Genomic DNA, 26957 nt, shown 5'->3' with positions numbered 1-26957 from the left:
GATACAGGGAGAAACTCAGCCTGATTGGAAGGAGCCTGCAGAAATCGAGGAGTCCTAAAGGGTGGGAAAAAGGGGCCTCCAGGGAATCCCGTGATGGAAAGAGAAAGCATCTTTATTTTGTTTGTAAATGAGAGAAATCTAGAAATGGGAAGCCTTCTATTTTTAAATCTCAATTCTGAGTGAGCTGGATAAAAATCACAATGGAGACCAAGGGAAAACTTGGGCTGCAAAAAGAGGATTAGCAGAATCAGGCACCCAGACAAAGAGGCAATCAGGGGGTTCAGAGAAATGCAGTTTAGTCAACAGTTTTTAAAATCTAGATTTCACTTGAAGGGCTCCTTCACAGTGAGGACAATTTAAAAAGAAGTAAGAGATGCAGTAAACAGGAATCAGTGGTGATTTGCTGTGCATAATACCACCAGGGCCTCTGGCAGGAAGCCTCCCTCCTCCCAAGTGCCTTCATATGAACGAGTCCCTCAAGGGCCCTGCAGTCCTGTCTTGTAGGTTACTTACGTGGGCTCAGTTCTGACACGGCAAATACATAGGATGGACTGTCAAAGACAAGAGGAAACTCATTTTCTGGGCTTGTTAAGATATAAATGTAGATGTTATCTATAAATGGAAATAGGAAAAACATTAAATCACAATACAGGCATCCCTTGATCTGTTGCACTTTATTGTAATTTGCAGATAACAGCATTTTTTGCAAATTGAAGATTGTGGCAGCCCTGTGTCAAGCAAGTTGAAAAATGTGGCACTATTTTTCCAACAGCATTTGCTCACTTTTGTGTCTCTGTGTCACATTTTGGTGTTTCTTGCAGTATTTCAAACTTCTTTGTCATTATTATATTGTTATGGTAATCTGCGATCAATTAACTTTGATGTTACCATTGCAAAAAGATTATGACTCACTAAAGGTTCAGGTGATGGTTAGCATTTTTAAACAATAAAGTGTTTTTAATTAAAGTATGTTCATTACTTAAAATTTTTTATTATCGTTATTTTGGCTGTGCCATGCAGCTTATGGGATCTTAGTTCCCCGACTAGGGGTCAAACTCATGCCCCCTGCGTTGGAGGTGCAGAGTCTTAACCATCTAACCCCCAGGGAAACCCCTGTACATTATTTTTTCAGAAGTAAAGCTATTGCACACTCAACAAACTACAGCATAGTGTAAATATAACTTTTATATGCACTGGGAAACCAAGAAAATTCACATGACCCACTCTATTGCTTTGTGCCAAGTCAAGAGTTTGAACAGGAACTTGACAATTATGAGGAGACACAGATATGGGGCTTTAACTAAGGAAGTAATATGATGACATTTGTGTTTCCTGAAAATCACTGTCAGAAATGTGATGGGTGCGTTGGAAGTGGGCAAGACTAAAGGTGGGGAGAAAGACTCTTAAAAGACTCTTAGCATTGTAATTCAGCTACAGAAGAGGAGGTTCTGCATTAGAGCAGTACTAGTAGGATGGGGATGGGGTACAGTGGAGGGGGAGCCACCCGGTCTTTGAGATTTTAGTAGGTGACACAGAAGAAAGGATCTGGAGACTGATTAACGGTTCTTGGTGAAGGACAAGAGGAGACTGGTCTGAGTTTCAAGTGTTGGGGGTGTTGGAACTTTCCTTTTGATACCAATACATCCCCAGCCCAGGACCAAGCATGGTCTAGCACAGTTTAGTCACTGCAATTTAAGGAAGACGCTTTATGAAATAAATCAAAACGATACTTACTTTTATAGTAAGGAGCAGCAACATCCTGTACCTGAATTATCATGGTGTATTTATTGCCGGCTGCTAGATTACTTGGATTTTCATAATCTAGATCACCAATCAACTAGATTAAAACAGAGAGATCGGATTACACAGAATAAACAATCCTTTTAATTGAACTGACATTTTCATATACTGTTGGTGTACGTGTAAATTGCAAAACCTTTCTGAAAAGCATTTTGGCCATAGAAGGAGCTTTAAAAAGTTATGTCCATACCCTTACACACTACTAGAGGACTTATTTGATGGAATTTATCAAGAGACAGAATCTATGTTTAAAGATGTTCATCAAGCACTATTGTCCAGCATAGGCTCAAGACTTCAAGTAAGCTGAAGAGAAACGTGATACAGAATCCTACATGCAGGGCTATTTCCATCATTTAGAATATTTATGGATATATGTAGACTATACATAAAATTTATGCACAGGGAAGCAGACAAGAAGGAAACATATCAACATGTTAATAGTGCTTATTACTGAATAGTAATGCTTTCCTGTGTTTCCTAGTATAGTAAACATGTATTAATTTCTTAAACAGAAAAATATAGAAGCTTTTTTAGTTGACACGATGAATAAAATTGGTATAACTCTTGAGGATGGGAAGTGAAGAAGAGGGTAGATGAGATGATGGCTGGGGGGCTGCTTGTTCTTCCTGAGGCTTTATCTCTGATGCAAAGACCACCTCCCCCATCAAGACCACTCCCTTTAAGACCCCCACGTCCCCTGCCCTTCTGTCTTTCTCCTTCATTGTCCCCACAACCGTCCGATGGGAACCTTGTTGTGAAAGATCTCACACAGCTCACTGAGACCCGCCTTTCATGCCCATGTTCTTCCATTTCGGTTTCGGCCCCTGTGGAGATACTCCTCTTTTCCTTATCCTCCTTCGGGTCTCCCATGGTCCTACAGTGTGGAATTTAGCAAGACACACTCATGACCCCAGGCCCTGCTCTCTCTCAACTCACAGCGCTATGGCCAGGAAGGAGCCCTGAAACAAACAAAAGTGCTTGAGCCCAGAGGGAACAGAGGTGACTGTGGAGGCAGCTAACCAGACTCACAGGCTGCCAACTGCGAGCCACGCAAGAGAGAATCCAGTCCCTAGCACCCCAGGCATGACCATGCGTAACGAACAATTCCTGGAACTTGGGTAAAATAAAGAACAAACGGGGAAAACAGAGTCACTATCAGTTTGTCAGTTACAGTCAGTCGGAGAGGAAGTTACCTCGGAAATTTCTCTCTGTGGGGCAGCAGGAGCACTATGCATGTTAGACCAACCTCCCCAGTGCCGTTTCGATGATGCAGTGCCCATTAACTGACCACGATTTTCCCAGAGCCAGCTGGATCCTGTAGAAACCTGCTGCCTCTCCCCACTCCAGATGGCGTGGTGAAGTTGAATCGGTTGTTTGGTGCTTCGCTGTCATCATCAAAGCAGAACTTGTTCAGGTCCAGAAGCGACGTTCCCCTGGCTGCTCTCTCAGGCACCATAATGCTGGCAAAAAGACACGATTCAATATTTTCCCCAACAAATGGTGACTGAGTGTTCCTTCTAACATAGGCCTAAGGCTAGACAGCCTAACTTTCATTTCAACTGAAAGCAAGTCTGTGGTTAAGGCACTGCCCACCCAGCTGGTGTCCCCGCTCTGTCCTTGCCTCCTTTCAGAAGATTCTTAGCACAGCAGCCAGAGGGAGCCTGTGAAAAGTGTTGTCAGATCATCCCACTTCTCTGCTCTTAAATCCCAAAAGGCTCCGTATTTCCCTCCAAGTCCTAACTCCGATTTATAGCGCCTTTCATGATGCGTGCCCGCCACTCACCCCTACCCCTTACCTGTCTGAGCTCATCTACTAACTCTTCTTGTTCATTGTCCTTCTGCCCTGGCCTCCCTATGCTCCTGGACACTCCCTGGGCCCTGGCCTCAGGGCCACTGCAGTTACTGTGCAGCGCTCCTCCCATAAATGTGCACACTGCTTGCTCCTTCTCTTTCTTTAGTCTTGAATCAATGGCACCTTCTCAGGAGGCTCCCTGGCTACCCCATCTAGAATGTCAACACCCCTTGCCCATTGCTGCCTCTCCCCTTCCCTGCTTTACGTTTAGTGCTTGGCACTTCTCCTTTTTCAATATGCTTATACAGTTTACTTACTTATCCTGTCTATTACCTGTCCCGTTCCCCTGACCCCTGGCTCCAAGAATGGAAGCCCCACAAGGGTGAAGATCTTTATCTGCTTTGTTCTTGGCATGCTCAGGAAGTACTTGTTGAATGAATGAATGGTAGCTTATGGGACTAGTACAGGAGTGAAGAAAAATATAAGAGAAATATAAATTATGTCCCTGCATGCAGGAGTTGATAATCTGATTGGGAGAGATCCCTGTATCCCTACACCCCTCCGCTCCCATGCTTAGAAGATTAGAAATGCCTCTACTTGTGTTCTCATGACTTCAAAGGCGTGCAAGGTCCTCCCAACACCTTAGCACCATTCATTCAATAGAGGCTTATTAAGGGTGGGATTCTGGGTCCCAATCTCAGTTCACTCCTGGAGTGAGGCAAATATTAATAACACGCAAATGAGTAAAGCTGCTGCCAAACTCAGAGGCATCTGGTCAAGCCCAGCTTGGAGTGGAAGACTCCAAGGAAGTGTGGTTAACACCTCCAGGCTTCAGTTCATTGAGTGTCTTCATGTGTCTCCAGGTTTCAGTTTTTCCGTCTGGAAAATAGACTTGTCAGTTAGCTTCTGCTACAAAACAAACCAGCCCAAAACCTAGGGGCTTAAAACAATGGGCATTTATTCTTTCTTACAATAGTATTGGTTATCCATTTGCTTTTGCTTCTAGTTCTGCTTGGCTGGTCTGTCCAGTCACTGATGGCTTGCTGGGGGCTGATGCTCCTGGAAAGCCTCACTCACATCTCTGGTGGGAAGGTGGGTGGTCTCTCCTTTGTATTGTCTCTCATACTCCAGGAGGCTAGGCTGGGCTCTTCTCATGGAGATCTTAGGAAGTGCTACTTCCAAAAGTTGCAAGAGAGGGCAAGTCCCAATGCGTAACACTTTTCAAGCCCCTGCCGTGCCATGTTTGTGAATGTTCTCATGGCCAAAGCAATTCACCTGGTTAAGTCCAGATTCAAGGAGTAGAAGGAGATACCCATCTTTCAGTGGGAGGAATGGCAAAATCACACTGCAAAACAGCCTGTGTAAAGGCAGAGAGGAATTTGTATGAGTGCTGTTTCTTTTTCCTTTTCTTTCTTTCTTCCTTTTCTTTTTTCTGTACCTACCACAATCATGTTTTGCCTTGGGCAGAATTTCTTACAAAAATATATTATGGCTGTCATGAGAATGTGCCTGGAAGACTTTCAGCTGAGGGAAGATGATAGACTGCAGATCCCAGCTGCTGGGCTCTAAAACCCATTGCTGGATTTGCAGTGAGGTCATGTGCCAATGACAGGGCAGGGCAGAGATACTAAGGCAGACTCATTCCTGTCCCATGACAGCTGACTTTGGCTCCTGGACTCCCCATTGCCCTAGCCAAGTTCATGGACTGCACAGCTGACTAGAACATCCTCACCCACGCATCCTCCCTTGTTCCTTTACTTAGGTCAGGCTTGCATCACGATCTGATGGCTCTTGCAGCCTAGCCTAGCTCTGTCCCCATCTTCTCCCATAGGCATTTCCACTAATAAAAGCCTTGCGCCTTTAATCCTGTCTTGGCATCTTGTTCTCTGAGCATCAACGTGAGTTAAATTCTCTGATTCTCTGTACTATCATTTCTCTCTACAACCAATTTATGCTGCTTTCTACCTTCCACATTAGTTCTTCATGGCAGCTAAAATGGGCTTGGCAAACATGGAGTCAAGTCTGACGGCGAGGATGGTCTTGGGCTGCTGAAAATAACTGGGTTTACTTCTGGGAAAGTGGTCTTTCTTGCAGGTGTAACTACACTTCCATGATGCCACCACGGGCAAAGATCGCCTGTGTGTCTCATCTGGACAGGAGTCCCAGCATCTCTGCTCCTATCTTGATTGCATGATGTCTGGATGCTTAGAATAGATACTGTCTGTTAAATACCAACTCTATGCATCCTCAGTTCAGTTCAGTTCAGTCGCTCAGTCGTGTCCGACTCTTTGTGACCCCATGAATCGCAGCACGCCAGGCCTCCCTGTCCATCACCAACTCCCGGAGTTCACTCAGACTCACGTCCATCGAGTTAATGATGCTATCCAGCCATCTCATCCTCTGTCGTCCCCTTCTCCTCCTGCCCCCAATCCCTCCCAGCATCAGAGTCTTTTCCAATGAGTCAACTCTTCGCATGAGGTGGCCAAAGTATTGGAGTTTCAGCTTTAGCATCATTCCTTCCAAAGGAATCCCAGGGTTGATCTTCAGAATAGACTGGTTGGATCTCCTTGCAGTCCAAGGGACTCTCAAGAGTCTTCTCCAACACCACAGTTCAAAAGCATCAATTCTTCGGCTCTCAGCTTTCTTCACAGTCCAACTCTCACATCCATACATGACCACAGGAAAAACCATAGCCTTGACTCGACGGACCTTTGTTGGCAAAGTAATGTCTCTGCTTTTCAATATGCTCTGTATTTCATCCCCTCATCACCAAGAGGTTTGTATTCTTGTCCCCATTTTACAGATGAAGAATGACTGGTTCAGAGTAGTTTCAAGACCTATCCCAGAAAGCTGATATATCTAGGCAGTATCCTCTATTGTTAGTGTAAAGAGTCACAGTACATTTTACTTTAGGTTCCATCAGTGACTCTCCAGGCCCTAAAGGGTTCAGGAATATGAGCTCTGAGTACAAGTCTGCAGAAGCCAGGAGGCTGCAATCATGCAAAGACTCTAGGGTCCTGAAGCCAGACATTTCACGCCCTCCAAAAAAGGCCTTCACTTTCAGTTGCTTAGGGCCACCTGGCATGTTCTTTTCATTCTCTCCTGCCACTTGGTATTTTCCCCCTAAACGCATGACTGGAACACCACTCCCTCTCATTCATCACTCCCTGCCTCAAAGGCAGGCTGCCCTCACTCCCAGTCATCTAACCACGGTTCCTTCCCCACGCAGAGGTGACAGGCCCAGCCGCCTTATGAGTCGTTGACCTCCTCCGCCTATGGCTCACAAACAGCTTGCCAAGCGCTTTCAGCCAAGCGCATGACAATTTACAACCAGAGCGGGGCTGTCACGGAGCCTTTGATGCCTCCATCGGGGCCATGGGCTCATTCATCACCAGCCTGGGAAAGACGCAGGGGCTGTTTCTATCTCCGGGCTGCCCGGACCCACGGGGGTGGTGGGAAACACGGCACAAAGCCACCTGCCTCTTTGGATCCCTGGGCAGCTTGGCACCCTCCCACCCACTTCTACCTGAGTTCTCAAACCCCGCTGCAGGGTCCACACCAAGATCCCTGAAGAAGGAATGCACATTCAGAGGCGAGGCTGTCAGAGCCTGTGGCAACACCGGTTCTGTCCTTTGGTTCAGTTTTGATCTGATGGTGTTTTTCCACTCGGTGTGGTGGGAATGGAGAAGATGCCAAGCATGGGAGGATGGTGGGTGATGCGGTCCAGGGTTTCCCAGCCCCCGGAGTGTGCAAATGAGGCTGGGGTTTGGGAGTAAAAACTTCCACTTCCAAGACGGCAGAAGAAGGAGCCCTTTTGTTGCCCTTTCTCATGCTCTGGCTTTCGAAGAGAGACTGCATGTTACGCTTGCTGGAAAAGCCCAGAGCCCTCCTGGAACCTTGTTTGGAGTTATCTTTAGTAAAAAACACAGTTAGCTCAGTTCCTGGCTGGTATTGACCTTCAAGGGTCATTTGGAGAGAAGATTATCAAGACAGTCTAGGATATTCAAAATGTGATTTTACCAGCTAAAATGGAATGCAATCTGCAAACTGCCATCTCACACATCAAGGGACTCTGTACTGCAGGAAGCCACAGGATACACTTATCAGAAATGCATTGAGGGGAGAAAATTGACCAGGAAGACTGGAGATAGCACAGCCTCTCCAGTCATTTGTACCCAGAGTTCTTACTCTTCAACCATCTTCCCCCACCTCTCAGGGCAGGAGAACAAAGGAGAAAGCAGGAGGGCCTAGAAGAGCAGGACACGAGGAAGAGAATTTCCCAAGATGCACTGGAGCTACACAGTAGCCTTAGCATAGATTTAGATTCACAAAGAAAGTGAGAGTGTAAAGTTTATGGATCATCTCTACTGCATTCCAGGGACCAGACTTCTCTTAACAGAGGTGGGTTTGATTTATGTAGAAGATGGAAGTCCAGTCCTAACTATCCAAGACAACTGTTCCCACTCATCAAACAGATTCTGCTGTTGGGGTTGGGATAGGAACTTGTCAGATTTTCAATGCTATTACTGATTTGATAGGAGCCTCAGCAAGAAGCAGATGGCAAATTAGGATAATTCTGGGAGGTTTAGTAAAGGAACTATTACAGTGTGTACACAGGGTACATGAAAACCTCTTGGAGTTTGCCCAAGTTCATGTCCATTGAGTCGGTGATGCTATCTAACCATCTCATCCTCTGCTGCCCAGAAAGATGGTACTGTTTTCCAAAAGACATATTAACCCAAAATCACAGGGGACTGTATTTAAAAATAATGGTGAGTAGATTGTGAGACAAAAAGCTGGTCAAAATATCCAAAAGAACTTGTATCCCACTTGAATCTGCCTTTCCCCTCTTCTCTGCTGCCTTTTGTTTACAGGCAATTAAGTTGTGTAAAGTGAATTAGATGCTTTGTTTTAAGTAAACACTTGGTTTGATTTATTCATATTACTGATGGCGTGCTTCTCTGGGAGCTCCTAGTTACTGGTCCTAAGTCTGAATTATCTATTATAACTGCTAACCCACAGTACGGTTTTGCCATGAGTCGAATAAATAAAGAAAAGGCACAGTCCAGAGAGGGTCTGTCAAGTCCTGTGGACCTGTCACCAATGAAAATGAACGTGTTGTAGAGGAGAGCAAAATAAAAATATTTTTTTAACAGAGTAAGGAAATGAAGAAGGGAGATACAAATAGAAAAGAAAGTGGAAGAGAGAGGAGAAAAAATGATGAGGAAGGAAAGTTTCTCACTGAAAGAGACAATTCAAATCCACTTATATTATTGAGCATGTCTCCAGTGCCCACGATCCTTCAGTCCCCACCAGACTATAGCAGAGGAGCCGAGGGCCCCTAAAAGGGGTGACGTGAGGCAAATACCTGAAGGTGAACTTGGTGCACGTCGAGGGGTTGTCATTAATGTCTTCCACAGTGAAGGTTATCTGCTTGCGATTCTCTTGACCCCCGGAGGGTCTATCCTTCACCAGAACCTCCAGAGATATGACTGGATTTTGTCTTAATTCACCTGCATCTCGGTCTATCCTGCGTGCCACTTGGATGGCCCCGGTCACTGAGAAAGCAAAGGTCAGAACATGGCTCTCTGGAGAGAAACGAAGAGTCAGAGACAGATGAAGACTTGGAGTAAACTGGAAAAGAACGTTTTGATGTGAGGACTGGCTTACAAAGAGAATATCCTCTATACACAGACAAAAGAAAAAAACAAAACAAAACCCTCATGTAAGTTCCTGTCTTGGACATTGATTGGTCTGGGTTCTCTGTTTAGGAGGCTTCAGGGTTAAATAAAATGCCTTATTAAAATGAATTTCACCTGTTTCTACTTTTTGTGGCCCCCTAGAGACTTAAGAATTACAAATCTGTCTTCTGTTTCTTTCGGACAGTGCTGGTCTGGGTTCTCTGTTTAGGAGGCTTCAGGGTACCCTCACAATAGTGAACTCATTTGCCCCTAAACACCCACCTGCCTCAAAGGGGAAGTAGTGATACAGCTGTTGCACAGGACCCTGTTCAGTGACCCCAACCCCTAGGCCAGCTGCTTTTAGTATACCTATTATAGGAAATTCCCTGCTGGCCCAATGGTTAGGACTCTGTGCTTTCACTACTAAGGGCCTGGGTTCAATCCCTGGTCAGGGAACTAAGATCCAGCAAGCCATGAGGTGCAGCCACAAAAATATACCTATTACTCCAATAACTTATAATAGTCTATAGATATAAAGGCATGCCCCAGACCAAACGAGAAAATATTTGTAAAACAAGCCAAATGGCTGAATTAAAGAATCCACAAGGATGTATGTGTTTGACTTACATTGATTGATCATGAAATAGCTGTTGACAGTAGTGATGCTGTAGAGAAGGAAGCTGGTAAAGCCTCTATCATCAGGGTCCTCCGCTGTGATATGGGCCACGATGATTCCTAGACTCAGCTCCTCAGGAATGGTGTACATGTGTGTCAGGCTGGAACAGAATTTCAGCAGACACAGCTAATTTTCAGGGGCACAGGAGGGTGGAGTCTGGGAGGTGGGTATTTTGGTTCAAGCTAAATATAGCGCTGAGCTGTTGGAATTGCATCAACGTTGTTTGGGAGGGAGAACTCAGCAGCTGAAAAGAGGGGTGACTGCCTTTTGTGTTTCCAAAGATCACGTCCCTGTGAATGCAAAGAAGTCACCACGCTGTGACGGCAGCGATTTATATCGGCTCCAGTCCCTGCCTCCACGGAGGCCTGATGCCATTTCAAATCAGTCTCAGCATTCACATCTTTTAAAATAAGGATCATTGGCCTGTCCAGCTGTCTTCTCTTCTCCCAATATGTGTGTAGAAGTCCCCTAAATTCTTTTGAAAATCCCTCTGGACACAATATCCAGAGCCATGGTTTCCTGACACCCATCCCATAGCTGCTGCTAGAGGTTCACAATAAATTGTGAACCTTCTCTGTTCTCGTGTCTCTGCTCACTTTTTAGTTCTTTTTTTTTAGGCCAAGGAGGCAGAATTCATGCACAGAATGTGTATGCTTGTCCAAGTTGTGTTAACCATGAGGTCAGTTCTCTGAAGGGAGAAACGAGCCCCCCGCCAGAAGCCAAGGTCAGCACACTGCCCTCCAAGGATGACTTCTTACAAGGTAATTCCAAATTACCAACTTACCCACCTTCCTCAGACTTCCACTGCCTTGCAACAAGACAGATAGGTTTGAAGTGTTAACTGCACAACTTGGTAATTGAGTAATTTTGCATGTACCAAGGGAGGCTTATTATTTAAAATAACTCTGCAGAAAGTCCTTTTGTGGAGGAAAAATCACTTCTGTGGGGCAAAGTCATCTCTATCATCTCTAATTTCCCGGTCTCCTAAATTTGAGTTTTCCCACACGGGAGCCTCTTTAAGAGGGGAATACTATAGCCTATATCCAAAGGATTGGACTCATTTCATGAGCTCAGAATGCCTCTGTGTTTTTGTGCCATCATCTGCAGGGCCAGAGGGAGGAGAAAGGGGAGGGGACCTCTGGGGGAGTCAGAGGCAGGCCCTCCCTGGCCAGGCTCCTCCCCAGATCTGGGCCTGCCCTCACTTGTGGGGTGACCCCCTGAAGGCTCACTTCACTGTTGGGGGACAGTAATCTTGTTCAGGCCAAGAGGCCACCCCAGGGCTCTGGACCTCTCACCACTGGTGGTCCCACAGAAGCCACCTTTCACCCATTTATTGGCTGGACTCAGCTCGTTCTCAGGGAAACTATGCCACCCACTGGGGTCCAGGGAGGGACAAAGTTGGTGTGGCCAGGGAACCAGGGGTGGCAGGAACCAACAGCAGCGACAGAGGGGAGAGGGATTCGGCTCTGGCTTCTCAGGCTGCACTAAGTCCTTTTTCTACTGTGTGAGAGCCCCTGTTTCTAACATGTTGGATTTTTGGGGGGGATGCTACATTAAGGGGGTTCTGTTAACTCCCAACAAAGAGATCGCTAAGATAACCATGCTACCGTCACAGCCTCACCCTTGCTACCCCAAATGTGGTTCCTGCTTTTCTAAACCAGCTTCCTGAGGATGCGGTGTCTGCAGACAGACCTCTAGCCCCTCCGGACACTGAATTAGGATCAACATTTTCAAAGATGCCCAGGGAATGTGTATGCACTTTAAAGTTTGAGAAAGACTGCATGTGTAAGGAATTGGGCTTCCCAGGTGGTGCTAGGGGTAAAGAACCTGCCTTCCAGTGCAGGAGACATAAGGGTGGTGGGTTTGATCCCTGGGTCAGGAAGATCCCCTGGAGGAGGGCATGGCAACCCACTCCAGTATTCTTGTGGGAGAATCCCATGGAAAGAGGAGCCTGGCAGGCTACAGTCCATAGGGTTGCAAAGAGTTGGATACAACTGAAGCAACTTAGAACAGACGCATTGTAAGGGATCCTAGAGGTAAAAGCCACAGGTTCCCAGCCTCTCATAGAACAGACAGAGGACACCTTGGGAGAGAAATCCCCTTCCCCAGCCTCCTTTTTTTTTTTTCCTAAGACAGTGGTTTGCAGCTGCAGGTGATTCTGTTGTTTGTCACAACTAGAGGAGCAGGCTGCTACTGGCATGTAGTGAATAGAGACTAGGGATGCTGCTTAACAACCTGTGATGCCCAGGACAGCCCCACCACAGAAAGTATCCTTCTTGACATGTCAGGAGTGCAGCTGTTTAAGACCCTGTTCTGTGGGCTCATCTAGTCCACGCCGGGTGCTCCAGGAACTCAGGTCCCATGAGGAGAACTGATCAGGCTATTGGTGAAGATACAATTGCCTAGATAGAACATCCTTTCCTTGGCTGACTTGATATTGAGCCTGGCAGAAGATAAAATCTGTGGTTTATTTGGCTTGAGGATCCAAGGCCCAAGTGTGTATAAAATATCACTTAACTTAGAAGTGTCACCCTGAGACACAGTAGAGATCTGTTCATATGCACTAAAACCAGGACCCTGGCAGTTCCCTGACAGGGGAAGCTCTGATATTACCACTCCCCTTACTCTTCTCTCCATGACACTGGCTCACCAGAGCCAGGGCCCATGGCCACACTCAGGGGAAAGGAGGTGAATCCAGGATGACCTGAGATGGTGTCTTTTAAGCCTCTAAACTGTGTCTACACTATCTGGCACAAGGTTGAAAAGGACTGCGAGTGAATGGAAAAGGGGTGGGCAAAAAAGAGAAAGACCCTCCTGCCCAACTCTAAAACAAGGATCTCTGCAAAAATAAAGAGCACTCTGCCTGCGATGCAGACGGTGAATGTAAGTCAGGTACTCTTATACTCAGCTGCCCAGCTTTCATAGTGGCAGCATCCTGGAGTGCATGTTGCAAGTCCAGGAAACACTGAGACATTCGTCACCATCCAGGAATACAATGGTGAGACATTTTCAACAACAGAAATAGTACCTGAATTGATTGTGTTCATTGCAGAACCTTAACAAATAGTCAAGAGAGGAGAGTTGCTTCCACATTTTTCATTTCTACTTCATACTCAAACTCAGTCTACTCAAGTCCATTTGAGGAATTAATTGTGTTAATACTGAACTAAATAACTTATGTTTAGTCCCAAGTTTCCAGTAGTCATGAATGGATATGAGAGTTGGACCACAAAGAAGGCTCAGCGCTAAAGAATTGATGCCTTTGAACTGTGATGATGAAGAAGACTCTTGAAAGTCCCTTGGACAGCAAGGAGATCAAACCAGTCAATCCTAAAGGAAATCAACCCTGAACATTCATTGGAAGGACTGCTGCTGAAGCTGAAGCTCCAACACTTTGACCACCTAAGGTGAAGAGCTGACTGATTGGAAAAGACCCTGATGCTGGGAAAGATTGAGGGTAGGAGGAGAAGGGGGAGGCAAAGGATGAGATGGTCGGATGACATCATCAACTGAATGGACATGAGTTTGAGCAAACTCAGGGAGACTGTGAAGGACAGGGAAGCCTGGTATGCTACAGTCCATGGAATCACAAAGAGTCAGACATGACTGAGTGACTGAACAACAACGAATGTTTAGTCCAAGCACTGATTTGGAGGGAAAGAAGTATCATGGTTCAAGGGAACCAGGAAACCCTCAAAGTCAGCATCCAGTTTGAAACTGAGCAAACCTGCTGAAGGAGCAGATGGCTGAGGGACTAGGTTGGCTCTAACTGAGCAGCCACCCTGCCCGCTTTTAGATCACAAGTCCTTCTAGACCACAAGCTCTTGCAGACCCTTCCCTACCAACATTCAGGGGAATACTCTGAAAGAAAGTTGACTATTTTTTTCAAAAAAATTTTTAGACAGTCACATAGTTCATGCTTCCTGTCTGGGGTGGAGCCTAACAGGTTCATCTCTCAAACTGAAAGTGAGAACCAGAGTTCCAGAGCCATCTCTGGGGGCCTCACCAAACAGCCAAGGTCATGTTCTCCTTCTGCAGAGGCAAACTGCTTAATTTTGAAAGACATAGTTCAAACCAGATGGCCTACAAGTTCTGTCCCGTGGGTGAACTTGACAGTCTGCTTTCCCACCTCACAGACTGGGAAGAGGATCACAGAACGTGTCAGCTCCAGCCCCACCACCATCACCTTCCTCTGGGGATCACTGATGAATCCTCATTGCCATGTTGGCCAATACTTGAGTCCGAATCCAAGCTGGAATGTCACAACTATTTATAAGCTGCCTGTACTGTGCTCCTGCAGGAGCCTGTCAGCAGGAATGTACTGAGTCATCCTTCTGAGCTTAACCTGGCAACAGGCATGGATGGGAAGTATTTCATGGGAGTATCTCTGCTGCTGTTCCCTTCACGTTGACACCCAGCATCTGGGCTATAGATTGTGATAATATCCAGAAGTTTCACAAGTGTGGTGTGTTTTGCCAAAAGGCACTCAGCCTGTGAGTGGCTTTAATACCTCAATCTCAGAATACTTTACAAGCATTCTACATAGTTTTGGGGCCCAGTGGCTTTTTGTTGGTGGGATCTCCTGACCTGAATTTATTCCATGAATACAGTGAACCAAGGCAGGGCATTTTGCCAGTTTCCTTATGGTGGTTTTTGAGCCTGGCTCAGAAACTGGGGCAGGCAGAATTTTGTAACCAGTAAGTCAGGCTGTTTGCAGAGTCATATGCTGGCTCAGAATCCCACCTCCCTCTCCTAAATCCTCCTATGGGTGACAGGCTCTGGTCTCCCTTTTGTGCCCACACTACTGCCAGGCACACTCCCACAGGCCGTCTCCACCAGGTTCACTTCCTCATGTCAACTGTATGGAGGAGCTGCCAGACACAGGTCCTGGATCCACCGCAGCAGGAAGAAACTCAGAGCACCCAGCAGTGAGCAGATCCCTTAGGCATCATCAAAACAGCCCTTCCCTCAGTCAGAGACAACGATATCCCAAGAGTGGAAAATGATATCCCAAGAGGAAGGAAAGTGTCTGGACTAATGACATTCTCTAGGATTGTGTTCTTACTAACGGTGGGTGCTTTATCCTATGAGCACCTCATATTTACCTTCTACATGTGTCCACTGGCAGGCCTTGCACAAGGCCAAGGTGTGTGGCCCCCACCCCATCCCCAGCATCCTAAGAATCCCATGGTGCACGTGTCTACGGGCTGTGGAGGCAGGGGAACTGAGGTGGAAGGTGGGATTCCAGAGGCCCAGGTAAAGGACCCTAATGGTCTGGAGCCTCTTCCCTCTGCTTTTACCTCCTTTTACCTCCAGGCAGGGCAAGGGGCAGCCCTCCACCGGGGATGAAATGAGTCTGAAGAGACTCAGCCACTTGAGACCCCCTCCCCATGCCCCGAGGCCCACCTGGTGAAGCGTGGGATCTCATCATTGATGTTCACGATGTTCACATGCAGCTCCGTGGAGGCTCCGAGTCCTTGACTATCTCTCACTTCCACAATGAGATGATAACTGCCAGGAAACAGCCCAAGTCAGGGAGGGAGTCTAGCTTTGCTGACACTACCACAAATGAGGTGGGGGGAGTGGGGAAAGTCTTTCCCCTTTCTGGCCACCCCCTCTCCATATGCCCCTGCAGAGTTAGATCTTCTTTCCTCATCTCTAAGGCCCTTCCATTTCTCACCCTATAGTTACTGTCCATGGCTGCCATCTCACGGCCTCCACGTTACACACTCTGTCCTCATCCTTCTTCATGACATCCCAGCAAAGTGCCTTCTGCACCTATGTAAGGAAACCAAGGCTGCGCAGATTAAGCAGCCCTGGTTTTCATACCTGGTGCAGAGCCCAGAGCCAAACATGGTTGACCCCAAAACCTCTGTCTTTTCGTCCTTTAACCCTGGACTCTCCTCACCTCCTTCCTCAGAGGCCTGCTTGCCTCCACCGTTTTGCTCTAATGTCAGTGGACAGCTCCGATGGCTACCTCCCTGGAGGCAGAAGGGCATCCAAGGCAATCCTCCAGATGCCCCAGGGACCCTCTCCCACACCGTCATCCCTGTGGTCCAGAGAGTAGGATTTTTGGACAGGGAAGGAGGCCTTCTGGATGGCCTTGCTCCTGATCCCTCTTTGGAGCTCACTACCCTCTGAACCTGGCAGCAAGGCCACAAAACATTCAGGGCCTCCCTGGCTGCACCAGGCCTGCTCTTGGACCCTCAGATAAAAGGTACTTCAAGTAAGGTCATTGGCAAAGGCTACCTGCTGTGTCCTGCTTCAAAGTCAAATTCTGTTGTGGAGAAGAGAGTCCCGTTAGCAGACATTCTGAAACTCTTTGAAGGGGAAATCAGGAGATACTAAAAAACAAGGGAAAAAGCATAACTAAGCACACCTATGCAGCTTTCCCCAGGAAGTGAGGTTGTTCATGTCACATTTTATATTCATGACCCATGGAACCTTTTTGATGCAACAGAATGGAGGCCCAAATGGGCAGTTCTCTGGCTTAATGGTTCTTGATTCAAGAAAACTCTGGATCAGTTGGTCTGAGCCTTTGACCCTGATTGGCAGTACCCTGAGAAGCTGGTCACTGGATCCTACATCAATTACAGACAATGCACATAAACAGCCCCCTGCTTCTGAGTCCAGCATCCTTATCCCAACCACCATATTCTGACTTCTGGCTTTGATTCAATGTCTTGGCTTTAATCAACACTGTTTTAACACAGCTCCCATGTATTAGGAAATAGGACAATCCTAAAGGAAATCAACCCTAATATTCACTGGAAGGACTGATGCTGAAACTCCAATACTTTGGCTACCTGATGTGAAGAGCTGATTCATTGGAGAAGACCTTGATGCTGGGAAAGATTGCAGGCAAAAGGAGAAGAGGGGATGACAGAGAATGAGATGGTTAGATAGCATCACCCAGTCAATGGACATGAATTTGAGCAGACTCCAGGAGATAGTGGAGGACAGGGGAGCCTGGCATTCTGCAGTCCATGGGGTTGCAAAGAGTCAGACATGACTTAGCAGCTGAAAAACAATAACAAAGCAAATATGATTCAGTCTCTCCCCTTAAAAGAACTTGGGACATGATGTGGTATGAAAATGTTCACAAGTATTGTTCATTGAAATGATGGGGAAGAGACAAGTGCGAGAGAAAATAACCTTAGCAGGTACTGGCGTCAAAGTTGGAAGCTAGCTTGGACTCTTTAACATTTTATCGAAGAGCTCTGGCAACTGGTCAAGTCTTTGTACAAGTTGGGGAATTGAGAGCCTGTCCTCCTTGGTTCCCAGTGCTCAGCCCAGCTCTCTTGTGGGCTCCCCTGCCCAGCATCACTTGCTCTGAAAGGGACACAGGCTTACTTGTTCATCCTACTAAGGGCCAGTCCATAGGAGGCCCACCCCGTCTATCCATGGGTGCTCATCAGGATCATGGAGTCCCTTCCTTGCTCCCATGATGAAGTCAAGAAGCAGGTGAAGGCTCTGGATCAGAAGAGCTGAGTCCAAGATCTGGATCTCACCTCAGAACCTGGGAGAATTCCATTCCTTGCCTGTAATTTAGGGATGAGACCACCAACACATGTTATTCTGCTGCTGCTAAGTTGCTTCAGTCGTGTCCGACTCTGTGTGAGCCCATAGATGGCAGCCCACCAGGCTCCCCCGTCCCTGGGATTCTCCAGGCAAGAGCATTGGAGTGGGTGTGTTATGGTGGGGATTAAAGCAAATGCACACAGTATAATGAAGAGGGCTGCAGCAACATGTGAGGCTTGCATATTTATAGCCATTTATTCCAAAGGGCTTTAAGGGTAGAAGCTATCATTATTTGCAACTAGGATGAGGGATGATCCCTGGTCAGATCAGAAGTGAAGGTTTTGTGACCAGAGTCACAGCCCCTGAAGTCTAGAATCAAAGGAAACACTGCCAAGCTTTCCAACCCAGTGATTTGCTGTGTTGTGATCACAGCTGAGCTCCCTGTAGAGAAGAGAGAATGCACAGAAAAGAGATGAAAGCTCTCCTTTGGGGCCAATATAAGATTTTAAAACCATTTTTAAGTGCTTACTTTCTGTTTATTATTTAATAACATTTTCTAGCTGTAATGAACGTATTTTTAACACAAAAATTGGGAAAGACAGAAAAGTTTAAAAAAGAAAATATTAATCACCTATAAAATCTCATCATTTTCATGAATAGCCTTCTGTTCTTTTCTATGTAAACATACACTCTCCAAAAAAATTGAGATGATGTTCTAATCAAAATCATAATATTTTGTTCTTTTGATTTAGAGCTTGAGCATTTGCCCATATTCTTGTCTTATTTTACAGCCTGGTTGGTTAATGATGATACAACATTCTACTGTAATGGCTTGCTTTACGAAGTCTTCCTTGCTGGTTACTTAAGTGCTTCCAACCCATTGTTAAGAGGAAATATTTGGGCAACGCCAAGGACTGCCCTTCTCTCAGCTCCCACCACACTCCCTCTCCAAATTGTATGAACACCTTGGCAGCACTCAGAGATGTGATACTTATCCCAAGCCCCCCACCGATTGACTGGCGGGGCTTGCAGCTGGCAGCAGGGGGAGCAGTTCTGGCTCTGTGAGCAGAGCTTTTCCTGCAGAGAATCCTCACATATCCGTATATCAGAGGTCCAAGTTGAAGGTGCTGGAATGTAGGGTTCAGAGCCTGGCAAGGCATTTAATACATGCACCTGAATCGGTTGGCCTTTTCGCATGTGTCTTAAAATGCTCTAGGAGATAGGTCCCCAGATCTGGTTGTTTTCCAGACAGTCAAAGTCTTGGGATGCGGAGATGACAGACAGCCCTGCTCTGCTGAAGATGGTGGTCAACCAAAGGAACAAACAAAGAAGATTCGGACCAGGCACTCTAGGAGAGATAAGTGTAGGATATGATGGGACACAGAGAAAAGACTCTTAGATCCGTCTGGAACGTGAGTCACAGGTTGGAGCCTTTGAGTCATGAAGTGGCTCTGGATCCAGATTGGAGCCAGACTACTGAATCTGATTCCTGGTTCTACCACTTTCCAGCTATGAGAGCTTGTGCAACAAAGAGGAATACTAATGCCCCATGGAGTGATCACGCAAAGTTCTAGAACTGTGCCCAGCCATGATAAGCCCTCCATGCATGCTAACTACTACTGTCCAGTTAGAATGTGAGATCCATGAGGAAAAGGGCTTCATTTTATTCACTGCTCTATCCCTGTGCCTAATACCTAGTAGATGCTCAATAAATATTGGTTAAATATTGGGACTTTATTCTAGCCTTTTCCCATCTGAGACCAGCATTCCAACCTTAAAGAATCTTAACAAAACAAAAGGATAACAATAACAAAAATCTTGCCAGCCTTTATAAAAAAAAAATTCTGTTTCGATTTGGTAACGCTAGACTGGGGTATGAAATCTCCAGTTATGCCTCCTGTCTCAGCAAGGAAGAAAAAAATCAACAGCAACAGACAGAAAAGGTGGAGAGCTGGAGAATGAGAATATGGGGAATTTCTTTTAAATTTTTATTAAGAGGCTGATTTCCTGGAATCCTGATTTTTTTTTCTTTAAGAGCCAGGCTAATTTCCTTTATCCCTGAACTTACGAGCTTGTGTTAATGGGAATAGCAGTTTTGTACTTAGAAAGGAGATGATATCCATAGACTAAAAATATTGTGTCATGTGGCCATTTGCCAGCGACTCAGCAAAGCTTTCTGTAAAACCTGGCATTCTCTCCCCTTTTTAAAGGCTTGTTTAATCAAAGCTGCTCCCTTGATATTCATTCTTGGAAAACAGAAATTAAATAGAATGAAAAGCAGCAGCAGCCCCTCTCTGCTCCAGCACTGGCTAAGAAAAGTCCTGAGTAATCAGATCAATTCGGTGAACAAATGCTTGTCAGACAAGCTCTCTAGCCTCCCTGCAGGGAATATTCCTTTACCGCCACCCCAGATTTCTCTATTTGCAGCCCCTTGGCAGCAGCGTTTTGCTCATGGACACAGAGCTTCAGGGTGGAGGACGTTGAGCAGGTTTCCTGCCCCATTCATCCTTTATTGCGCCACCAGTTCGAGGAGGAAGGAGGATGTGAGAGAGCTGGCCCAGTTTCCTGAAATGTCAGGCTCCCCTGGGAGGATGTGCCACCTCCGGGCTGGCTCCCCCCCACCCCCTGCTGCAGTTGACGTCATGGGTGAATAATGATTCAACCTGTGCTGGTTTGCAGCCCTCGGTTGCTTCCAGGCCTGCGGTGGAATCAAGCAACAAGCATTCAGCCTTCCAACTCATAGAAACACAGCAGGCAGTTTCCAGGGGCCAAGTTTCCAGAGGGAAAGCAGGACTCTGATTCCTTCCAAGTCTGAAGAGCGCCAGTAACTTCACCAGCCACTGAGAGCATGCCTCCAAGCCCACCCGGAAGGTCCAGACAGAGCAGCCTCTTCCTACTGGGCTGGGGCAAGTTGTAAATACGGCATCACAGTCCAATTATTTTTCAGTGTAAGCTGAACATATTATAAAAGCCCCATTCCTCTCTTTTCACCCTTCCTCCCCAAACTAGCTCAGAGGTGGGAGGTGGGGGATGCAAGTGGGAAGGAAGGTACCTAGGAGAAAAGAACAACTATCATTAAAAAAAACAAAGCCCAGGTCAAGCCCTTAACTCAGCTGGACTCGGCTTGTGTATATATAATCATGAGGGTGAGCTAGGTGGGTTACAGACAACTATTTGTTTTTAAGGTGAGCCACATGTATAAATGCAAAATGCTGTAGATATACCATCCTTTACTGAAGAAGCTGCAAACTTTCCTTTCTTCTGTCAGTCTTTTTCCCTAATCATCAGCCTTGGGTCTTGTTCTTTGATTCAGGGTTCACTAATCATAAGGATAACAATCCCCTTCTCTTCAAGGAAGTATCTCTTCTGATGTCTGAATAGTCATCAGTGGTGGTGTATTTGGAGTAGGGATTATCGAATAGCACTGCTTTTTCCTTTCTTAAGCAGTCTCACAAGAACCTGGGGTGTAAAGCATTTTGCAAAGACTTCCGGTGGTGACTTCTGAGTTAGGCAGATGCCTGGGGGGCAGTGAATGGGATGTATGTGTATGTGCACCTGTTGTGGGGGGTGGACATCCCTGGGGGAACAGGAAAGGCGCTATCACTCAGGAAAGAAAGGGGCAGGACACCAAGGACAATTTGCCAGAAAGGGGTAGAAGGGGATGAGCAGGATCCCTTCGTTCTCACTGGCATTACCTGGCTCTGGCAAGGGCCTCAGTTCCTTCCCTCATCAGGAAATAGAATGCTGCTCAAGGCATCTTAAAAGTCCCATCCAGTGGGATCGGCAGGCATCTGAGAAGTTGCTACCACTTTTCAGAGCCATGAGCGAGATGGAAGCGAAGAGAGAACTGCCTCCCCCTATTGCCTCTCCCGGTAGCCCAGCTGGTAGCAAGGTTATGGCTCTTTTGATTTCATCCTTTGTCTGCCCTGGTGAAGACAAAGCACATTTCACTTTATGCAGAAGTCCTTCCCTAATGGAAAGGCCAAGAGAAAGCCCCTTAATGGAGGAATTGCTGCACTAGATCACTTTGCCTCCAGCTGTGAAATTGATTAACGTTCTTTGAGTCTCTGAGGAGGTTTTGCTGCAGTCACGGTGGCCATTTCCAAACAGCAGGGGGTGGGGAGTGTGGGAGTTGGGTGGGAGGGAGTGGGGCCCATAGAGCCTCCTTCAGGAGGTGGAGAAAGGGCAGGAAGAAATGCCAATGAATATAATTATCCACATAGGGACCATTCTGCATGTCTCTGTGTCCTGATGCTTGCCTCTGAGCCTGCTCCACGTGCACCCATCACAACCCAGAAGGTGCATGGGCAGGGGAGCAAGTACTAGGTCTCAGCCACACCATCCAGCACAGAAGCCTCCAACCACGGGCACCTGTGATCACACAGCATTTGCACTGTTGCTGATCCAAAGAAAATGAGCTGTAAGGGTAAAATACATGAGTCTGAAGGCATACTATGAAAGACAGGTGTGAAATATCTCATGAATCATTTTTATGTTGGTTATATGTTGAAAGGATAACAGTTTGGATATATTGAGGTCAACTATGCTAAAATGAATTTCACTTATATTATTTCACTTTTTTCACTGGGCTACTAGAACATTTAAACACATAGCGCTCATTTCTGACTCACACTCCAGCTCTATTGGGCAGTGCAGGTCCAAACAATGTGCAACCATATGCTTTAAAACTTTCTTTAAAACAGAGGTAGCAAGAACCACCATGTGACCCAGCAATCCCTCTTCTAGACCTATACCCAGAGAAAACCGTAATTCAAGCAGATACATGCACCTCCGTGTTCAGCACTGTTTCCAACAGCCAGGACTTGGAAGCAACCTAAACACCCATCAACAAAGAATAACACAAAGCATAAAGAAGATGGGGTACAGTGGAGTAGTGCTTAGCCAGAAAAAGCGACGAAATTGGGCTATTTGCAGAGATATGGATCCACCTATAGAGTGTTACGGGCTTCCCTGGTAGCTCAGAGGTTAAAGCGTCTGCCTCCAATGCAGCTCAGAGGGTAAAGTGTCTGCCTACAATGGGGGAGACCAGGGTTCAATCCCTGGATCAGGAAGATTCCCTGGAGAAGGAAACGGCACCCCACTCCAGTACTCTTGCCTGGAAAATCCCATGGATGGAGAAGCCTGGCAGGGTACAGTCCATGGGGTCGCAAAGAGTCAGACACGACTGAACAATTTCATTTCATTATAGAGTGTCACGCAGAGTGAAGTCAGAAAAACATATATATTAATATGTATATGTGGAATTTAGAAAAATGGTATGTGTGCACATGCTCAGTAGTGTCCAGCTCTTTGCGACCCTATGGATTGTAGGCCGCCAGGCTCCTCTGTCCATGGGATTATCCAGGCAAGAATATTGGAGTGGTTTGCCATTTCCTCCTCCAGGGGATCTTCCCAACCCAGGGATCAAACCCACATCTTTTGCATGTCCTGCATTGGCAGGTGGATTCTTTACCACTGAGCCACCTGGGAAGCCTGATTTGCAAAGCAGGAATAGAGATACAGATGTAGAGAGTAAATGTCTGGATGCCAAAGGAGAGAGGTGGTGTGGGAGGAATTGGGAGATTGGGATTGAGGTGCGTGGAGGCTAAAACGCTTCAGGGATTGGGATTGACATATATATACTATTGCTACTATGTATAAAATGGATACCTAGTGAGAACCTACTGTATAGCCCAGGGAACTCTTCTTAATGTGCTGTGGTGACCTAGATGGGAAGGAAATCCAGAAAAGAGAGGATATATGTGTATGTATAGCTGATTCATTTCACTTAACAATAGAAACTAACACAACACTGTAAAGCAACTCTACTCCAATCAAACTTAATTAAAAATAAAAATGTAAAAATAAATAAATAAAAGGAGGGGAGCAAATACAGTGGTTTTTCTATTAGCCTCAATTTTACACAGTCTGTGACAGACACAGTTTCACTTTATTAAGTTGGCTAAGGGTGGAGATTTGTTGTAAAATTGGGGTTGGGGGTTCTGGAGCTGCCCTAGAACCAGCTTTTTATTCATCCTTCCTCCTCTAGTTGCTGCCAACAGCAAGGTGACTCTTGGATCCTGGAACCCACCAGGTAAGATAAAAGGTACACACCAAGCCCAGGTGGCTTCCTGCACATGTGTTGGTGTTTTCTTTAAGTCTGTGCTTGTTTATTTAGGCCAGTGGTTGTCAAAGGGCAGAGGGCATCAAAATCACCTGGGAAGTTAGTGTTCCAATTCAGCATTCCAACAGAGGCTGGGAATCTGCATTTTCTGAAGCATCTTAAGTATGTCCGCATGTAGGGCTGGAAACACTGTCTGAGAAATACTCATTGTTGCCAGCCTTTTTGATCAGACCAGTCACACAAGGTATCTGGAAAATATGCAGATTCTCAGGCCCATCTCAGACCCACAGAGTCCAAAACTCCAAGGGAGAGACCTGGGAAGTGTGGGAAATAGTATCTTAAAGCGGTGAAATAGGTCGGACAGAGAAAGACTCATACTGAATGACATCACTTATATGTGGAATCGAAAAAATACAACAAACTAGTGAGTATAACAAAAAAGAAGCAGACTCACAGATATAGAGAACAAACTAGGGGTTACCAGTGGGAAGAGGAAAGTGGGCAAGGGCAATATAGGGGGAAGGACTTAAGAGGTACAACTATTAGATATTAAATAAGCTACAAGGATGTATTGTACAACATGGGGAATATAGCTGATATTTTATAATACCTCTAAATGGAGTATAACCTTTAAAAATTATGATTCACTATATTGGACACCTGTAACATATACTATTGTACATCAACTATATTTCAATTAAAAAAAAAAAAAGCAGCCGTTCTTAACCCTGGGTTTGCCAGAGCTCACTCAGGGTGGAGGATCAGGGTTAGAAAACCCGATGCCTGGGGCCACACCTGAGATCAGTCACATCAGACTCCTCAGGGGTGGGACCCAGATCTCTGTGCTTTTGAAAGTTCCTCTGGTGGTTTCAATTTACTGCCAAGGTTGAGAAGCACAGATTTGGTCAATAGGAAATTAACCCATCTCCTTTCTCCTTATAGGAAGCAAAATATGTCATTTAGTACCCTCAAGCGGCCAGAATAAGATGTCTGTGTACAAAGGTCACGGCACATTACTTCCTAGACTGTTATTACTTTTTGCTAGTCTGAGAAAGTTTCCTTCTTGATTGTGTTCACTGCTCCTGCGGGCTGGCTGTGACTTTCCGTGCAGCTGTTAGTCCCAGCACAGGTGTTAAATACTTCATTAACAATTTCTGCTGCAGTGCCCCATCCCCAAACAATCCTAAACTCACTGTAGAAGCCACAGTTGCAGCCACCCGGTTCCAAGCCCCTGCAACTGCTCTCTGAAATCTTTGGATGGCATTACATTTTCTTTTAATGGAGCAATACCCATTGTATTGGGCTTCCACAGTGGCTCAGTGGTAAAAAAACAAAAAAACAAAAAAACTGCCTATAACATAGGAGACTCAGGTTCAATCCCTGGGTTGGGAAGATCCCCTGAAGGAGGCCATGGCAACCTACTCCAGTATTCTTGCCTCAAGAATCCCATGACAGAGGAGCCTGGAGGTCTATAGTTCGTAGGGTCACAGAGAGTCAGACATGACTAAAGTGACTGAGCATGCACGCACTTGTATTTGCTCCCAACCTGGGCTACTTTCCTTCATCTAAAAGGGTAATGACCTGACTTAGGACATACATTTGAGGGGGCCATGACCTTGTTTCTCTGCCTAATTTGGGGAAGATATATTTTTAAAATGGGGATGTAAAAATAAATATCTTTCTTCACAGCTGAGATTCCTTCCACTCTGACGCCCACTGCCTCTTGTACAAACTTTATAAATTTTATTATCATTATTTCTTGTGTGCATGAAATGTCTCCCACCTAGCCTATAAACTTCTTGAGGTACAAAGATATATCTTATCCATCTTTGTCTCCAGAGCAGCTAATAGGAAGCCTGGCACATAGTGGATTCTTGGTAAATACTGAGATGAACCAAATGTAGGAGTGAGACACTATGCTTTGGGTTGCTAACGTAATCTCTATCCAAAAATCCCTTTTCCCCCAGTCACTACCAAGCAACAGTTGCATAGGACATGGTTCTGGCCAGTGAGAAGTAAGCAGACGATCTCTGGGTAGGGTTTCTAGGAGGGTCTTGGTTTTTCCACCAGAAAAAGGGACAAATTAAGTTGGCCTGCCCTGTTTACCCTGTACCCCTTCCTGCTTTCTTTCTTTTTTTTTTTCTTTTTCTTCCTGCCTGGAACTTAGAGGTAAAGCCTGGAAGTGCAGCAGCCATATTGTAAAAACGAGGTGAACAAAAAGAGAACAAAGCCAGCATGCACTGGATAGAACAGCAGAAAAATAGGAAGAAGCTAGATTTCTAAGGGTGGCAGCTGTGCCAGCCCTGGACTGCTTGCATGCCTGCCTCTGGTCTTCTATTATCGAAGAAAACTAATCCCATATTCACCCCGTGGTTAAATTTTCTGTTACTTTCGGACAAACACATTCGTAACTTATATAACAAGTGTGTTATTAATAAGTATGCATTAAAGCACCTAGTATTGCTCTTAACACATAGTAGGAACCCATTAAGAATTTGAATATTAATCACTTATTCATGCAAATAGAATCTTGGATGAATGATTGGGTTGGTTGGTTGTTTTTTTGACAGAAGGATTGTCTTCTAATGATAACAAACTGATAACCTTAAAACAGCTTTCTTGCAAACACTGTAGAACCATATTCTATCGGACCTGGAGTTCACTCCCAAAGCTCTCTTCTTCCTGTTAGAGAAAGTAGTCTTGCTGAAGCTGTAAATCAGGCAGCAAATGCAGAACAGCCTCCTTGTATTGCCAGTTCCCAAGGTGTCATATTTCAAGTATTTGCTTCTCTGTAAGGCAGGTTTTCCAAGGTTAGTCAGGAGGCATTAGCTTTTGTTTTGTCCTCTCCAGCCTGGGCTGCCTGGCTGCAGTGGGTACACAAGGCCCTGCTGGTAGGCAGAACTGGGAGCTGAGGCATCCTTGCTCAGGAATAAACTAGGAAGCCTCTCGGCCTGAGGGTGAGTAGTTAGAAGAGCTCCATTGGCAGACCCCTTGAGGAAACTGATTAAAGGTGGAGATCAGCTCTCAGACTGGACCGCAAGGCGGCAACGCCTCAGGACTGCGTCTCCCCGCTTTCCTTCGTGGAAGTCCTCCTTTACTTTGGAATTCCTGGGATTCTCTTAGAATTTTCTTTTAAAACTGGCTCCAAGCCGTTTGGCTTCATCTCTTGAAAAGGAAGTGTTATTGCCTGCCTTTGAGGTATACATTTCATGTTTATTTTTGAATAATATAGCTGTTTTATAATTACCTTGGAATTAAAAAATGCTGAGCAATTTTGATACACCAGGCTAAGTGACTTTCCGTGCATTATCTAATACTAATAGTCTCCTTACTGTGGTTCTTGTTATTCTATTATTCTTCCAT

At 45.8% G+C, this 26957-nt stretch overlaps 1 protein-coding gene across 1 annotated transcript in view; it reads right to left on the bottom strand.

The window, feature by feature from the left end:
- The window catches only part of CDHR3 (cadherin related family member 3), a 51925-nt gene that overhangs the window by 14721 nt on the left and 10247 nt on the right, over positions 1 to 26957 (bottom strand). The window contains exons 4-10 of the mRNA XM_068972396.1: positions 16199 to 16293; positions 15356 to 15460; positions 9901 to 10049; positions 8961 to 9150; positions 3089 to 3260; positions 1735 to 1837; positions 514 to 612 (exon numbers count right to left, since the gene is read on the bottom strand). Of these exons, the coding sequence (XP_068828497.1) occupies positions 514 to 612; positions 1735 to 1837; positions 3089 to 3260; positions 8961 to 9150; positions 9901 to 10049; positions 15356 to 15460; positions 16199 to 16293 (913 nt within the window). The remainder of the gene's footprint in view (positions 1 to 513; positions 613 to 1734; positions 1838 to 3088; positions 3261 to 8960; positions 9151 to 9900; positions 10050 to 15355; positions 15461 to 16198; positions 16294 to 26957) is intronic.

Source organism: Capricornis sumatraensis, chromosome 5 (assembly GCF_032405125.1).
Source record: "Capricornis sumatraensis isolate serow.1 chromosome 5, serow.2, whole genome shotgun sequence".
Classification (NCBI taxonomy): Eukaryota; Metazoa; Chordata; class Mammalia; order Artiodactyla; family Bovidae; genus Capricornis; species Capricornis sumatraensis.
Note: the sequence above shows the minus strand (reverse complement) of the source record. Positions and strands in the feature narration are given on the sequence as shown.